The following is an 18,230-nucleotide window of genomic DNA, read 5'->3' as shown; positions in this document are numbered from 1 at the left end:
TGCAAGTCATTTACATATACCCAGTAAGCTATTTCTCCTAAAAGAGCAGTCAATATTTTCAAGGAAAATTTGTCTAAATAAAAAGATAAAATCAATATATATATATATATGTGTGCACAATAAAAATGGTATCTTCCAGTTCCCAGTGTACTGGATGCAGCACTGAGGGGTCTTACAAATCTCTCCTCAAATCCAACTAGACTGATTTCCAATTTCCAACAGAGATATGACCAGAAACCCCTGCCCTACGACTTCAAAAGGCTTTTGTTTCTACAGACATAAAATTAAAGGTTAATAAATCCGGAGCTTCACAGTATAGTTATTTTTCTTTACTCAAGTTACAAACATACTAGCACAAGGAACTAGTGCAAATACCTTAATCTTAAAAACTTTTTTGGCAGCATTATGGCAAATGAGCAATGCTTCGAGATTCTTGTCACAATCAGGTCTCACGAGACAGTAAGTGAGATATGTAGGCGTTATTCGTAGAAAGCACCTCTTGCCTCAACTTGCTGATTTCCTGCTGTAACTTTTCGTCATCAACCCCTTCATTGTGAAGGGCTGAGGCTTTTGAAAGGAAGGTTTCAATCAATTTTTCCCCCTCCTGGAATAAAATCAGACAACAGGACAATACAGATTACTGATCTCCAGCTGCTAATATTAAAAGCATTACTTATAAATCTTGGTATAAATACTGAAGAAAAACTCACCTAATCATTAATTAGAGATCTCTAGAACTCAATGATATATAAATCTATTGAACTGACTAATACATCCCTATTATTCAATAATGTCAGGTCAACAAATCTGATATTTATTACTCATGATTAATAATTTCTTTTAAAAAGATGTAAGGGCAATTTAGTTATATTGGGATTATAATTAGCATCCACAGAAATATCTACTGCTTACACATGTATTGTATTACAAAATGTATCAAAATGTAAAACACATACAGTATTTGCTGTGATGATATCTAAATTCTTTCACATTTCACAAATTTATTTTGACTTTAGGCAGTTAAGAATGACTTTCTCATCCCTAATATAGGCTGTGTATCCCTTTCATCAATGATAACCACAATTATGACAACTAACAATAGCAACTGTACTTAAGCATTAAATCATTTCAAAAGATGATAAACAGGGGAACTGAACCTTAAACAAAGTTGCACATAAAACCACAAATATTGCGTATAGTCTCCAATATGATCTCGAAAATTTAAGAACTCTTGACATACTTTCCAATTCAGCTATGTGCACCTTGATGTCAACACTGCATGTTCCACAGATGAAATCTTGAGTCAATTTTCAAAAACATTCACAATTCAAAAAATATATATGTAGCAGAAGACTAACTGGTAGGGCATATACCTAAAGTATCCCAAGAATGTAAAAAATTTCCTACAACTTACGCGTTTCTCCACCTTTCGTCTTTTCACAGCTTCTTCTGATTCATCGTCATCGTCACCGCAGAATTCATCTTCTAGTTCACCTGCTTTTCTTTTTGCATACTATGAAAACAAAATATAACAATTTTTAAAAATGGCCATAAGCAAAGCTCTCACCAGCCTATATAATTTAATTCTGCCTTTAAATTTCCTTACGAAATATTACAACAACGATGTAATTTAAAATATTAAAAAAATGGTATTGGAGCCTAAACAAAATTATGTAAAGTATTCCTGTCACCAAGTTATGTGGGTTTTTAATAAATAATTCATCCAAAAAAGCATTTCATATTTCTGTAACTAGATCATTTCATTTCCATTTCTTACTCTTCTCTCAGTGACTGAATAAATATCCACAAACAGTAAGTATTAGTGATAATCTTTCATAAAAAATTGCTTCATAAAATACATAACTAAGAAAATTTTCTCATAAAAACATTATCTATAATTAGTCCTGCTGTGGCAGAAAATTTTAATTTGTTTCACTAGGAAACATTATTTTTGTCAACCTAGATACTTCAATCATTTTGAAAATAATGAAAAACATTAATGCAAAAGTAATTCTAAAATGCCCATCATACCTCAATCACACTATCAGGGAAGTTGGCTAGCTTGGCTACGTGTATACCAAAGCTGCGATCGCAGGGTCCTGGCCGAACCTAGAAACAAAATGTATTCAATGAAGAAAAAAATGTTTAGACACCGACACTTATGGAAATAAAAATTTCTGCAGGGTACACAAATTCCACTACAGGAAAGGCTATATTCTATTAAAACTGGCAACAGTGTTACCTCATTCATCATAACTACCACAGTCACTTCATCATGCATTTTTACATGTTTTTTTCCTTTGAGTCTTAGGGGTTTCTATTTTTCATCTTCTTGAGGATCCTTTAGCTGTTGTACCCTACAGGCAGTCCCCGGTTTACGATGGGGGTTCCGTTTTTCCGCCGTGTCGTAACCGAAAATCATCATAAACCGAAAAATCGTCGAAAATCGTCAAAAATCCTAAGAAAACCTTACTTTTAATGCTTTGGGTGTATTGAAAACGATGTAAACTGCATTTTTATCGAGTTTTTCATAAAAAAAAAAAAAAAAAAAAACTCAAAATTTTGATTATTCTGCCGTTTTGGAGCCATATTTCTTCCGTCGGATCGGCGTACGACACATCGTAACCCTAGAACATGCGTTGTAAACTGGGAAATAATTTCTGATGAATATATTTGAAAAGCGTCATAACCTCGGAACGTCATAAGCCGGACCCGTCGTAAACCAGGGACTGCCTGTATACTGATTCCTCTATCATGCCAATATCTTCCAGTCATTCCATTTTCATTTATTATATACTTGACCCTATCAAATTTTTCATCTTTCCTTAGCCACTTCACTGTCCCGGATTATTTCATCTATGTCCTCTGTCCTCTTGCGATTCTGACTGCATTCCTTTCAAGTCCTCTTTGCCCTTACCACCTGTCTTGTAGCATTCCTTCTCATTTCCCTACGAACAATTCTTATCCTCTTCCCTCTCTCTCTCTCCTCTGCAAGTTCAATTTGTATATCTATAAGCTACCACTGTCTCTCTCTTCCTCTACATGCCTACCCTAGATTTTATACTACATACAACTTCTGCTGCCCTTTGTACGCCTTCTTTCACCTGTACCCAATGATCACTTTATGAAGCTCTATTAGTCAACACTTTCCTGAACCTCCTTTTTGACCTGACTTCTCAGTTTCTACATTTTTGTTCTTTTACAGTCTATTTTTTCACCATCATTCTATCTACTACAATCAAATCAGCTTGTAGTAGTTTATGTTTTGTTAAGCATGCCTCACCAGGTGTAACACCATATTGTTTAATATTCTCAAAATTATGGAACAAGAACATGTTCACCTAAAAAAATAATTTTTAACAAGAGCACTTCAAGTCAGGTTAACAAACTAAATCAGTTAAGCATTTTAACTAACAAAATATAACCATTATCAAATATTACAGTAGTATATCTAAGCAGTTAAACTGTATCTTCTGTTACATAACTGAATACATGCCTGATAAGCATTACCTGATAGAGTAAAGTAAGGGCGCCATGCGATGTAGATGCTGTAACATGAAAATTCTTCACAGTATCAACTTCATCTGCTAAACTGGTGAGTTCATGAAAATGAGTGGCAAATAGACAAAAGGCCCCTATTTCTTTAGCTATGTATCTGTAAATTAGAAAAAAAAAATCAATTTTAGCATAGCATAAATCTTCAATTAGATGAAAATAAAAGCTTATCAGTAAAAACCATGGTATGGTGCAAGCAATATTTCGTCACTGATTTAATGTAAAACTACTTGATAAGATAAGAAATAAATTTAAATTTAACTAAATCAAATTGACAACTATATATAACTCTTACTGCTACTGGTCAATCAACAAGAAAACAGGCATATTGTATACATTATAACCTTTAATAAATCTGTATTTGTACAGTATTACAAATATTTTTCCTCTTGGCCTCTACTGCTAGTGACCTGCTATGAACTTCTTCCTATTTGTTTAGGGAAGGACGAAGCTCGTATTTCTATTCCAACTGAAGCAGTTATGCATCACCATGCATGCAATTCTTGCACTAAAACTAGTTTTCATGACGGTACTCACTCCGATATTGCCCAAGCTAAACCAAAGCCATCATAGGTTGACGTTCCTCGCCCTAACTCATCAATGATGATCAGGGAATCTTTAGTAGCAGACTTGGAAAATAACAAATTAATGTTAGTATGTGTAACCAACAAAGAAACATCATTCAGTCCTACTGAAAGAAACATATATTAATACAAAGCAGTATTCAATATACAAAAAAAAAGGAAAAGACTACATTTATCGCCTCCAGAACCCTTGATGTTCTCAGGAGCATAAGATGCTTTCTTTGATGCATAAGCTCCTTATACCATGTTATATAGAGTAACCTTTCCTTGGCTCTTTTCAAAGATTTTAATTTTCTCCCCATTTTCAATGATGTATTTAATACCATTCTGATCTCCAGCCTATACAAAACTGAGTCATAATGCCAGACTCTCATAAGGTTTATCTGAAGAATTAAATTTTTAAACATGAGCTGAAGAGTGGAACAAAGCTCAGATGAAGAAATCAGGCTACTGAGTAGGAAGACAAAAAAAGGAACACTTGAAAAATCAAATGCAGAGAGCAAAAATTCAAAAAAGGGATCTGTGAAACTTCATGTCATCTATTAGGCACATTCTAATTTGCAAACCCTTAAAATGGATAAATCCTAACTCACTGTACATAATGACATAAGGTAACCATCCCTGTGGCAGAAGTAAAATATCTTGTAAAACAACAAAAAATTTAGTCCAAAAGGCACCAACCTAAACTGAGTGAACAAAAGAAAAAAAAAATCTTACCCGTAGGATGGTTGCCGTTTCTAACATCTCTGCCATAAACGTTGAAACTCCCTTCAACTGACAATCACCAGCACCAACTCTTGCTGGAAAAAACAACACACACTTGTAAAGCTCAGAAGTAAATTAACACTGCAAATGCAAATACTTCATGCATTACCATCCAAATACTTTTATCTTGAAAAGTTTTAAAGGTTTCTATTTCTGAAAATACTGCATTTATATCATGGTGAGAAAATTGTTTTCAAGAATTTAGACAAAGCCCAAACCTGACAAAAAGTCTTGCACTGATGAAAGGAAAGTACAAAGACAGTAAATTCAAACAATATGATGGACTGTCATTAGTGATGGGGAACTGGGTAAATAAAATTACCATTTCCTAAAGTTGCCTCTTTTTAAGGCTAATACATTCCGCCTGGCCTCAGATTATTTTCTCTTGTTCTGTATATTTTTGCTGAGCCTTTTAAAAATTTCCTCTGATTAAGGATCTTACAAATTAACAAATAACTTCGTCTAAAAATGTTTCCTCATTTTTCTATCTCATCTTGTCACGTTAACAATATGAATTTGGGGCTTTCTGTCTACAAATATATAAAAAATACATATTGAAACTTAACCTTACCCAGTATACTGTCCAAAATAGAAATCTCTGCTTCGTCACAAGCCACAAAGGACCCAATCTGAGCCATCAGTGCGGCTGCTCCAACCGATCTGAGGAACGTGCTTTTACCACCCATGTTTGGCCCAGTGATTATGTGAAAGAGTCCACCACCTGTTTTGGATATCCAAGGGTACTATAAAAACCATTTCAAAATATGACATGAGACTTTTAAAATCAATAAAACATAAAAATCAAGTAAAGAGCACAATTAGACTACATACTGCAAAAGCCCATGCACCCACATAGAAAAATATACACAAAATTACTTTGGTTTAAGGTACAATCATTTGGAATGTAAGAGATCTCGTCCTGAAGTTCTAAACAAGGATGTCGAATTCCCTTCAACTTCATCACACCAGAGCCTTTGGGTAAAAGCTTAGGTCGCACATAAGGAATGGGTGCTGACACGGCTGCTGTAGCTAAGGCGAAAACACAATCGAGGGTTGCAATAATTTGTCCAAATTGCTGAATCACTTCGACATATCCACCTGAAAATATTAGAATGTTTTGAGTCTTCACGAATAAATTCAAACAAGATTGTCTTTCTTTTTCCTTTAACAATGGTGACATGAAACCATGGGATTAATTCACCCCATACTCATTGACTAGATGTACAATACCATAATTTTGGTGTCTAGGTTATTCTGTTCTTACACCTTTTTCTCTCAACCAAGTACACTAGAAGATGACAATACCAAATTTCCTTTTTGTGATATGACCACCCACATTAAAAGTGAAGTAAATTAGGATACTACAGTAATATAATCCTATAATAAACCTTAGTTACTAAGACACAGTGACATTTATCTAATATGATCAGACAATGGAGGGTAAACTTACCAAATTCAAGATATTCACTCAGTCACTCTTAAAAGGGATGGAGACATTTGGTATCTCTAAACTTCAGCAACGAGGTGCTACAAGAAGATACCTCATCAATCCTTTACAGCATTTCTCTACACCAAAACTACTAAGATCATGGAACAAAAAGAGTTACAGTATAAATGGTCCTTGAAAGGCACACTTTGAGCTAAAATTTTTGAAGACTGCACACAATGAATACCAAATTAAAGCTTACCAGCAATGCTCAGTATCTCATTAACCACACTTTTCTGTTGACATCCATACTCTTCTCGACACGAGGTGTACTGGTCATTCAAATCTTGCATGGCGCTGTTTCTGAACCTCACGCCAGCTTTGTTTGTATCTATCATTCGATAGCTCCTATTATTACGCAAGACTTTTTCTTCCTGTTTAAGATAAAAAGAACAAAAATTTCATATAAATCTTGGTTAACAATTAACAGAATTTGCTATTTAATTCATTCGCACTCTTGTAAATCGATGACACAACCTCAAAAGGACTGGTTGGTAAATGAAAAATGAGGACTGAAACTGGATACTACGTTACTGTTGCTAAGATTAAAAAAGTTCAACTGGAACAGAGCACCAAATTTCTACTCATCTGAAGAATTTTTCCTTAACTAAAAGGTGAGATGAAGCAAGATATTGTTAAAGAAGTTTGATAGTTGGGGTGTTAAAAGACCAATAAGGCAAAAAGCAATGTAGCTGGGTGCCAAAAGGATGCTGCAATGTGGAACTGGTAACCCCTTTGTATGGGGTATTTTATTTACAATTGCATGGTACTCTTTATGTAAGGGTAAGGCATTAAAAATTGTTTATCTCTCAGTAGAGACCTATAAATCAGCAAGTTCCATACATGAATGGCTCAGCGACTGAAAATTTTCCAGACAAACATTTTCACCAATGTGCTTCAAATTCTACTTACCTTTAAAGTAACTCTGAAGAAATATCCAAGCTGTGCATTTGACTCCAGCTTAATGGACTTTCCTGCTTCCAGGCCCAAGTCACTAGCAGCCTTTCTAAACTGACTCTGAATATCAGCTTCCAATTCATCCATCTTCCCACAGAGCTCTGAAAGAAAGGAAAGGAACTGACATTTAGACCAACATGAACAATAAGTTTAGAGAAATGTTATATAGCCTGTAAAAATTTAATAATAATGGATTTCTTAAACTGATATAATGGTCTTTATTTTTCCTTGAAATTCTAAATGACTTGATGTATTGTAAATAATGACTTCTTAATGTGCTGGACAAATAATTTTGCAAGTAAAATCATTACAGTACTTTTCTTTACCATGTCTCAAACAAAACTGAGTTAAGATTTAATTATTAACTACGCAATCTCTGCCAATTACGAATGTGTGAATTACAATTCAATGAGACAATGGTAATACAGTGATATGCATTCTGTAGCAATTTTTTATGTTGAACTGTTCCTGCGATTGTGATATCTGGTGTGACACTCTTGTAAAGCTGGCAGATGTAAACTAACTAAAATATCATCTCTACCACACCCTTTTCTCATTTCGTAGCATGTTTATGATCAAGTGTGCATTACAACCAGTGCAAATACATGTGTTGAAATTGTATTTCTTTTTCATCAGCAGTTCACAAGCCTAACTCCAAGTTTACAGGTATACATGATTTACTCGTCTTCTTTTGTTTACTGGTGACTGTTACTTACTAATAAATGTTATACAATATTTATTTCTTGCTTCCTTTCTGTTTCATTAATATTAACTTAAAAAAAGATTATTTATTGTAATTTATCATGGAGAGGTACAGAAAGGGTACACTTACTGAAACCTAATGGTAAGATGTTCACGTAAATACATTTTGAAATGGTACTGTAGTTGTTAGGAATTCAAGGGCCAAGGAAAAATTCAAGGTGAATGGTTAAAAGGAATCTTACCAGCAAGTTTTTCATCAAAATCTGGCTTGATAACATATTCTCCCAATTTGGCTTGCTCCATATCAACGGTGGTTTCAATCATCTCTTGGTACTTACTAAGGTCAGATATTAGTTCCTAAAGGGGAGAAAAATAAAGTATATGAGTGGCTTCCAAATGACTAACATTTAAACAAGGTAAATTGTAACTGCAATACCTTACTATTTAGCACAGGAGTGAACATATTCTAGGAACAATGTCCTCTTCATAGCATAGTTACAGAATGCACATCAGAAATGAAAAACGTCAATACCTTACTCACCCAGATAAGTGCTATGGAAATTACATGAAAATTTCATCTGCTAGCAGCAATACTACACACTTCAACTGAAGACTAATTCAAAATCCTATCGCACAATACAATTTGAGAAGCTACAGTAATTTTTAAGATCTGAATGCAATTAAAGGAAGCTAGACTTTGTGATTTTCTTACAATGTAGGCTCTGGAATTCAAGCAGAACAAGCACGAAGCAATTTACCTGAAGAGGGGTTATAAACACTGCTGCTAAAGCCGTCACATGGGGACCTTCATATTTTGCAATGGCTTCACACATGCTAGGCAAACGTTGAACACAAACATAAAACCTGGAAAAAGAAATGAACTTCCATGAAAGACAAAAGTTTTAAGGCTCAACATGTTAAACAATGCTTACTTAGTGACGACTTATGGGTTGGGGTAGCCCAGTGCTATCTTCAGTTGCCTTCTGCTTCACCGGTCCCTTGTTAAACTCACCCCCCCTCAGTCCTAGATATATTTTCATGGACACATGACCTTATTGTGCCTAAGCTAGAGATGGGTGTCTGTTTCTGCTTTTTCCAAAGGTCTACTGGCGAGTAAATCAAAACTATACTGCGCTATGAACAACTTTTTAAATTTCTACAACTTTATCATGTAATTTATTTTTCCTTGATATCCAGTGTAAATTTCACAGGCATCTCTTGGGTAATGGTTTTTAAAGTTAAAAGAATACACATTCAAAGAACTTTTCCAAAAATAAGAACTTGCCATATCTACAAGGCCCTTATATATGAGGGCAATGCTAAACAAGAACATTTATCCTTTATGAGGTCCTGCAAAGTGGCACATCCTGAAAAAATGCCTAAATACCTCTAAATACAAATATGCTCTATCAACTCTTGACACTGTGCCGTCTCTGCCTTACTGACCTATAGCAATCCTGCAGTGTCGCTGCCTTGCGAGTCAATTTTCGTGCCAATCTATGAAGATCAGGAATGCTTCTAAGGTGTTCTTCTCCCAGGCTGTGACGTAAGTCAACTGACGATACCAGAGCTTCAACTAGGTCCTGGCGCTCCTCTGTAAATGGCAGCAGGGACTAAGACTTGAGTAATCTATGTGTAAACTGAACTTTTAAAATATGATCTGGTTGCTTTGAAAATAGTGACTATATATATTTCAAGCTATGCACTGATCAATCTCAAGAATTAAAACAATTTTAATAGAGTAAGCTGTGCTACAAAGACTTCCTGGGAGCTGTTACTATGATAAAAAGAATAAAAGCAACAATAAAATGGCTGAGGAAATGTGGACTAGCTTATAATGATTACAACACTATAAAAAATGACGATGACGACAAATACAAAACAGTAAAAATATTTACATTTGTCAAGATACCAAGGACACCAAATAAGAACAGCTGCTTTAGTTGAAGAGCAATGTCCCAAGGCTTAAAAATTTGGCATATGATCAATGGGATTATGACGAAACAAACCCCGTGTCATGGGCAGTATACCACTTATAACTTAACATTTTGGATGCAAGTGGTAGGAGGGTATGCCACTTAATAATTAATACTTATTTTCCTTCTTTTATTATAGACTGCACTGCCTAACTCATTTAGTTGTTTTCTATCATCAAAATGTACTTGGGACTGAAAGAAAAATCATATGATAAAACTTCTATTTACAAAAAATAACTTTTTTTTTCAGGAGTTTTAGCCTGAACGCCATTTTCACATTTACTAAACTAACTTTCTAAGAATTGCTTGTAATGAAAATACAAAATTTTTGCCTCAAGTTATTATAAATGTGAGAATTACAGAGCAACTGAATATCTAAGATTACTACCAGACTCCTAGACTTTAAAACAAGGCTTGACTGCAGGGCTTATTCTCAAATGAAATTTGAAAACTGGACCAAGGCGTGTATTGTATTGTCTCTAATCTGTATATTCCATGTATATGGCCCTGGGCTGAAATAAAGAATATTATTATTATTAAAGTTGAAGGTAGGATGAGACAAAAGGGAAGGGATGAAACACCAAGAGGATTAAGTCATACATTTGAGTTTTAAAGGGAGCTGCAAAAAACCTTGAGTATGGTACCATCTACTGAGTGCTATGTAGGGTATACCGTAAGTGGTACCACGTACAGATACTATTAGTAAATACTTAAACCAGACCAGTTCTCTCCTTCTGGTCTTTCTTAAAGAAAGTAGGAATAAAAAGAAAGAGAATACTGAGGATCCTGAAAGAGTTCAAAAGGTAGGCATGCCTACTTAATTAACTTTGCACTAGACAGTGAATGACTCCTTAAAAACTGTTAAGCATTTCTTTATATATTTCTATAAGCCAAATTAAATTTGGCAATTCTTTCCTTGACTTTAAAAGCCTGCGGCCCTTAAAATTCAGTCATTTTCTGTATTTCAAAACTGTACTTTCTCTACAACGTGAGAATCACTCAACGTACCTATTTTGTTAATGTCAATGAGGGGCTGCCGAAGCCACTGAGCAAGAAGACGATGACCCAATGGAGTTCGACATTTGTCCAAAAGGCCAAGAATGGTATGTGTTTTAGAAGCCCCACCAGAAACTTCGAGTGTTTCTCCCACTGGCTCAACGTGAAGTGCTCTGACTGCAGCGCTATCTATTCTCACATACTGACTCAAGTCGTATTGGGAGAGTGTCAAACACTGAAAGTTCTATTCATCGTTAAGAAGCTAATGTTATGTCAGTTAAAAGACTGGGATTTCTTCCAGAATCACTTTACAATTAAAAAAATATGTAACATTTAATAATAAAAAATATATTGTAAAACAAAAGTGTACAATATGACTTTTAGACACCAAAATACTGGCTTCCTAACATGAGGAAAAATGAATAACAGAGGCAAATAATTTTCTATAAAACAATGACTTAACAACACATTGGGAATGCTCAAGGTATGACTGAGAATTAACAATTATGTAACATTTCATCAAGGTTACTCCTTACCTCCAGGTATTTGATTACTACAGTTAAGGCTGCAAGAGCAACAACACGATCAAATTCTGGTCTTGTTGCAACAGAGCCAGTGTCATTTCTCCGCAAGAGACGATTCAGGTCTTGGTCCGCGTCTTTCACTGAAAATTCACTCTTTTTTCTCTCAGTGACGAGCATATTGCTTCTTGAAAGTACCTGGGGTGTTAAATGTATTAGTATATAAATATTAAAATACACTTCGCAGCCAACAACATTAAATAAAACTACAGGATCTAAACTTCTATTATATTCATTATCTGTACAGTAGACCTATGCAGTCAAGAGGAAGACGAATACATAAATAAGAAAGAACCCACTGGGAAAGGCTGGAGGTAAATAACTTTATTAACATAAAATCTTATATCTAAATCACATTATCACCCATAATAATTAAGCGTTTTGTGCTGTGTACCCTTCCAGAGCTAGACCTTTTATAAGTTCTCATGAAGCTTCTGTTTTAAGAACTCCCTGGTATTCCCTCACAGGATAATTTTCTTGTACTAACAGTGAAATTTTAAACCCTGGACTGGGACAGACAGCCAGGGGCTGAACAACTGGTTTTTTTTACTGCCTTGGTACACCTTACACAAAAAAGAGCAGGGAGCCAACTCTGGTATCTATATTGAAAACCTCTCCTCTTTCAAATGAAACCATCACCTCTCCACTTTCAATGTTTTCCTAATTCCTTATGTATGCATTTTAACATAATACTTCTGAGGATTTGCATGTGACAAACTTCAAATATCATCAAATACCATCTTATTTTTGTAAATACTACACAGCGCTGAATAAGTGAGAATAATATATAATGTCAAAACTTACATACTATTTTGAAAGACAGTAAATCTGGATTTAGCAAGTATCACCCACCTGTTTCAGCTTCACTCCATCTGGGCCCAAATCGCCCTGTGCAATTAAGCATTCTTTGGGTCCCAGCTGAACAATCAGAGCCTCTAAATTGCTGAAAGCTTCATTGTCAGTGAATTCTGAGACAGTCATGGCCCTTCCTGCTGTGTCCACATAACCGACTCCCACAATCTGATGAAAAGGGAAAATATAAGTTCTGCAATAATCAACTAAATAAAACGTCGCTGTATTTACGTAATTAGTTCATTTGAGTAGTTATGTTTAGTTGATGATCTGGCTACTTATTGTACCTAACAAACTTAACATCAACAAACTAAATCTTCATTTAATCTTTAGTCCAGATGATAATTCTGAAAACAGAATTACCATCAGTTACATGGAATAAGTTTATCCCCTACCCAATAATCATCAGAAACTAGTGTCAATAAACCCTTCAAAATGCTACATAACATACTTACTTCAACACAGGAACTTGCAAAACACAAAAGAATATGTAATGAAACTTAACCGACTATAAAACAAGCAATGCAAATGTCTTTTAGCTCTCCTTCATACAAATAACAACTGCAGCCTTTATTCTGTCAGACTTCTTAACTAACCAGCTACCATAATATGATAGTTTTGCTTGGCTACCTTTTCAGACATGATGTATTTCACAGATAAATCTCTAACAGAGTGGCTGGGATACAGTACAATTCAGTTTAGGCTGGAATCATATGGAATTACTATTAGCTGTGGGGCATCTTGAATGTCTATATGTAGGTTATGCTATATATAGGGTTTTTTGTTACTTAGCTGATTTCCTTACTTATCAGATGACCAAACCCGCAAATGGTCTGATAAGTAGAAAGGCCTATAGAATCCAGTCAGTCTCTCTCTCTCTCTCTCTCTCTCTCTCTCTCTCTCTCTCTCTCTCTCTCTCTCTCTCTCTCTCAAAAAAAAAAAAAAAAAAAAAAAAAAAAAAAAAGCTATTTTTTATACCTCACCATGATTGATACTTTGTTCATCCATCAACACCTTCTTGTGGTAATCAATTAGTGTGTCGCTTTCACATCTAATTTAAGTATACTGCAACTTTATCTTGTGACCAATTTTGTGATATTATCTGGCAGCCTTTGTTAGGTCTATACCAGCTTTAAAGAGGCAAAGTTCATGTAAATTTTCATTCAATAAACACTTCAATTAGTGCTTTAAATTTTATCACTCAAGTCTTGAGTCAGCAGAAGGGATTATGAACACCCAAAGTAGATATTTTTTTTGAGGAGCTGGAAAGTTGTAATGTGAAAAAAAAAAAAGGATAAGGTTACTGGATACACGGTGGTAATCTACGTACTATTACATTCAAATTGCTTAACAGTACCTGTACACTTACCCTCTGCCCACTTTCATTTGCCAATTTCACAGCCATGACACCTGTAGTAACATTTAGCTCACTGCTTCCCCCAAACAAGATTTCTTCAAACTGGGATAAATTGCCAGGTGAGGCCTGAAATAAATCACAAACATCATTACTTCAAAACAGTGGACTGTTACACAAGATGTTAAAATATATACCCCCACACACTATAAAATATATTTATGCCAAAAGAATTTCACAGTTCAATATGAACTGTACTATAGAAGTACAGTAGCATACTCCACATTCAAGACCAGGAAGCTCACTCTTTCTCAAATACATTAAAGTTTTTGAGGTCCTGAGGGCTTTTATTTTTCACAGTTGTTCACTTTTCTTCATCTATATCTAAGCATTATTAATAAAAGGGGTAAGGATGATCAATGTACAGTTGCCTCTTCAGCTTATTAGTGAAACAAATAAGAAATAATATGTTATATGCTGTAAATACATACCTTGTATTCAGCCTCCCAATCATTCTTGCCAGACTTTTGCTTGTAGACCTCAATTCGGTAGTGTTTAACAAGGAGCAGATCGCGAACAAAGGACTCAAAATTCAATCGACTCAGGATGACAGACTCAACCTTCTTTTCCCCTGAAATCATAAATGGTTTATTAAACCCAGCCCTGTGTGAGGGTACCACTTACCACGTGCCTTGAATGGTACACACATAGTAGATGGTGCTAAACGTTTTTCAATAATTAGGAGTCAAATGACAAAATATAACAAAATACATTTTAATTGTCCGTACTCTACAAGATAAACCAGCATACATTTTGATGTAAACCTCACGACTTAGGAAAGTAGAAATCCAGGTTTACAATACTGCCAATCCATAGACCATTTTTTTCACTTGCAAGAAGGAAGGAAGCTGCTGAAAATAACTTTGATGGAAAGATATCTGAGCTCTGCAAGTTACTTTGTCGAAACAGCAGCTTGCAAGGGGAGTTTCTCATAAAAATCTAATTTTTTTTCTCTTATAAATAGCACCTGAAGAAGTTAAATATTTAATAAACACGCTATTGCTATAAAATACAGTGTGGGACTAAGCATTATCTATTTTGCCAACACAGGTAGTTAGCAACACTATGATAGCTAGGCTACAGAGCTCATATTAAGCTAAAAAGGCAGACTTAAAATGAAAATCTATGCACAACACATAGACAGGAATAGACAGATATACTCACCTGCTCCCAAAAGTTTGATAACAGAATTGGTGTGGAACAGTTCTTTGGCAGCTAAAACAGCATCAGGCCCATGTACTGTGTAGTAATCCCCGCGATCAAATATTCTCACTGTGGTATTTGATTTCTGAAAAGAAAAGTGTTTTTAAATGCACGCGTAAGACAACTCAGATTTTTCAACTGCTTTATTTTCCATTACAAGTAAACCAAAGTTACATGAGCAGGTCACCAGCTCTAAAGAGAAATAATGTACAGAATTTTTCCTAGGGTTTTCTAAGTGTATGAAATAGAATATGAAATTTAGGCCAAAGGCCAAGTGTTGTGACCTATGAGGTCATTTGGCTCTGAAAGGGAAGCTGAGAGTGAAAGGTTCTAAGGGTGTAACAGGAGGAATACCTCACAGTTGCATTATGAACAATTGTTAGAGAGGGTGGAAAGTAAGATGTTAGAAAGAGAAAAAGAACAGAGGAGGTACAGTAAGTTACAAAAGGGGTTGCAGCTAGGGGCCGAAGGGGATGCTGAAAAGAACCTCAAGTAATGCTTACAGTCTAGCACCTGAAGTGCACAAACAGTACTACCCCCTAAAAGGATGTTTTGTAAGAGTAGTAATGTGACAGTATTCTGTTCTTTCGTTAGCTCCAAAACAGTATCCTAGCGTAATTTTCCCTGTCTGTAGATGTCCATTTTACAATGAACTTGTCAGTATTCGTTGAAGGAACGTATCCCTACCTAAAAATCAGCTAATAGTTATCCTCACTTTTCTATCACTAATTCTTCTTCTTCTTCGTTTTAACGTGCTTTTTCCCATTTATATAGGGGTAAGCACGATGCCTTCTTTTGAAGGACTTTGATCTGGCGTTGGGGTAGGCCGTAGCCTCAATCGGCTGCCCTGCCTGACATCGCTTTAGACCCCGGTAGCGAATGTGTACATGTATCGTACCAAATCCCCAGCTCCCTTTCTCCCAGCAGCAAGAACATATTTTACCCAAAATTAGCATAAGCGCCTGTGTGAATGCAAAATATTTAACACTGTTAAAAACTACCAACAGCAGCTAGGAATGGTAAAACTGAAGACTACTACCGCGTTCCTCTTCTTTGGTACCTACCAGTTCATGTGCAAAATGGGCCCAGTGTTTAGCATTACCCTCTTGGGGATGAATATGGTAATAAACAAAAGATGGTAAATATCACACAAATAATTAAGAAATAAAGCATGACCAAACAGCAGTAGATATTCTGGTCGGCGACTGGTGGGAAGGGCTGCGGTAGTTGTCTTCAGTTTTACCCTAGAAATAGTAGTAGAAATACCAAATAAAATTCTAAAAATCTAACGAATTAAATATATTGACACAAATTAAAATAAGTTAAAAGTTTTAATAAACAACTTACTTGGAAATTACGCAAAAATAGGAGAATCCTGTTCGCCAGCCCTTTAAAAAGTAAAAATAAAAAAAATAATTGAGTCAATGAAGTAAATCAAAATTCCAACAGGCCTATATATATATATATATATATATATATATATATATATATATATATATATATATATATATATATATATATATATATATATATATATATATACAGGCAGTCCCGGTTTCTGACGGTTCCGACTTTACGGCGTTCGAGGTTACTGGCGCTTTTCAAATATATTCATCAGAAATTATTTCCAAACTACGGCGCATGTTCGGGGATCTAAGCACTACGTCGTCGATTTATCAGCCGGAAGAAATATATAGCCCCAAAACGGCAGAATAATCATAATTTGAAGGTTTTTGATGTAAAACTCAATAATAATGCAGTTTACATCGTTTTCAATGCACCCAGAGCATTAAAAGTAAGGTTTTATTATGATTTTTGATTTTCGACGATTTTCTCTGCCTTACTGACGATTTTCGGGTTATGAGCTGAGTAAGAACGGAACTCATTAAATGAAACCAGGGACATACTGTGTATATATATATATATATATATAAATATATATATATATATATATATATATATTATATACATATATATATATATATATATAATAATATATATATATATATATATATATATATATATATATATATATATATATATATATATATATATATATATATAATATATATATATATATAATAAATTTCAAAACTACTTTGTACAAACAAACGTTTAATACTTTTATTTCAAAAGATAAATTTTTATTTTCCACACAATGTTTATTACTGTCATTTCAAAAGATAAATATATATATATTCAAAACTTTAGCACCAAATAAACATTTTTTTTTTATTTAATGAATTTATTTGGCACAAATAAATTCTAAAAATTTACATAACCGCAATAATTGAATTCACAAATTTACAAGTAACAAAACCTAAGAATAAATTAATAGGCTAAGTTTTCTGAACATGCATTATTTGAAATGAACCACATTGGCCTATAATATCAATTAAACATTTTTTGTAATCTACTGTATTTTAGTTTATATATAAATTATAAATGAATACACTACTTACAGCCTATGCAGGCCTATCATTCGTTTTAAATTAGGATACTATGGCCTAAGTTTACTCTGTAATTTACGAATTAAAAATATACATTAGGCTGACCAGCCTAGGCCTATGGCCTAACAACTAGCCTAATTAGGCCTATAAGTAGTTTAGGCTGGTAATCATGTTATCCTTCCTTAGCTAATCTACCATATTATGGTAATTTTGTAAGTTATTCATGGAGTATTTAGCCGGACACACCCTAGGCCTATTAGTCAATAACAATTTGGTCAAATGGTGGCATCGGCGCTCGTAGGCCTATTGGAAGATGGAGCCACGCCGTAGTTTTATAGGTAGTATATCTTCCTACGAGAATAATTCTAGGTAGAACTCTAAATTAGAATATAAAATGCGTGATCTTGCTTATTTAGACATGAATTAAATACCGACAACTTAACTTATAGGCCTACGACTAAGCTATGGCCGAACATCTAGGCCTACTTCGCATGCGAAGTAGCGGCATATTTATGACCTTTATCAAATCAAGTCAGCGTGAATTGCATCAAGTGTCCAGATCAACTCACCTATAGCGAACTCCTTCGGCTGCAAACTCGCCATTACGGTGATTAATTGACGGCTGAACGTAAAAAGAAAAATGACGGGCTACACTTTCCTTCGATGGCGTTCCCGCTCATTGAAGCTCAGGAGAGCCACAGATCTGACT

The 18,230-nt window shown here is 34.8% G+C and overlaps 1 protein-coding gene across 1 annotated transcript; it reads right to left on the bottom strand.

Moving 5' to 3' along the window:
- Positions 1 to 314: 314 nt before the first annotated feature.
- Positions 315 to 18,124, bottom strand: spel1 (DNA mismatch repair protein spel1). Its single transcript, XM_067106913.1, is given in 21 exon segments — positions 315 to 604; positions 1,415 to 1,513; positions 2,032 to 2,109; positions 3,511 to 3,655; positions 4,093 to 4,184; positions 4,857 to 4,939; positions 5,476 to 5,625; positions 5,781 to 6,002; positions 6,593 to 6,764; positions 7,303 to 7,448; positions 8,292 to 8,406; positions 8,808 to 8,913; positions 9,496 to 9,643; positions 11,034 to 11,283; positions 11,558 to 11,740; positions 12,455 to 12,622; positions 13,824 to 13,937; positions 14,300 to 14,439; positions 15,033 to 15,156; positions 16,419 to 16,459; positions 18,091 to 18,124. Coding segments are annotated over 21 exon segments (2,772 nt in total). The 3' UTR covers positions 315 to 442.
- Positions 18,125 to 18,230: the final 106 nt, after the last annotated feature.

The sequence above is a fragment of the Macrobrachium rosenbergii genome, chromosome 1 (assembly GCF_040412425.1).
Source record: "Macrobrachium rosenbergii isolate ZJJX-2024 chromosome 1, ASM4041242v1, whole genome shotgun sequence".
Lineage (NCBI taxonomy): Eukaryota > Metazoa > Arthropoda > Malacostraca > Decapoda > Palaemonidae > Macrobrachium > Macrobrachium rosenbergii.
Note: the sequence above shows the minus strand (reverse complement) of the source record. Positions and strands in the feature narration are given on the sequence as shown.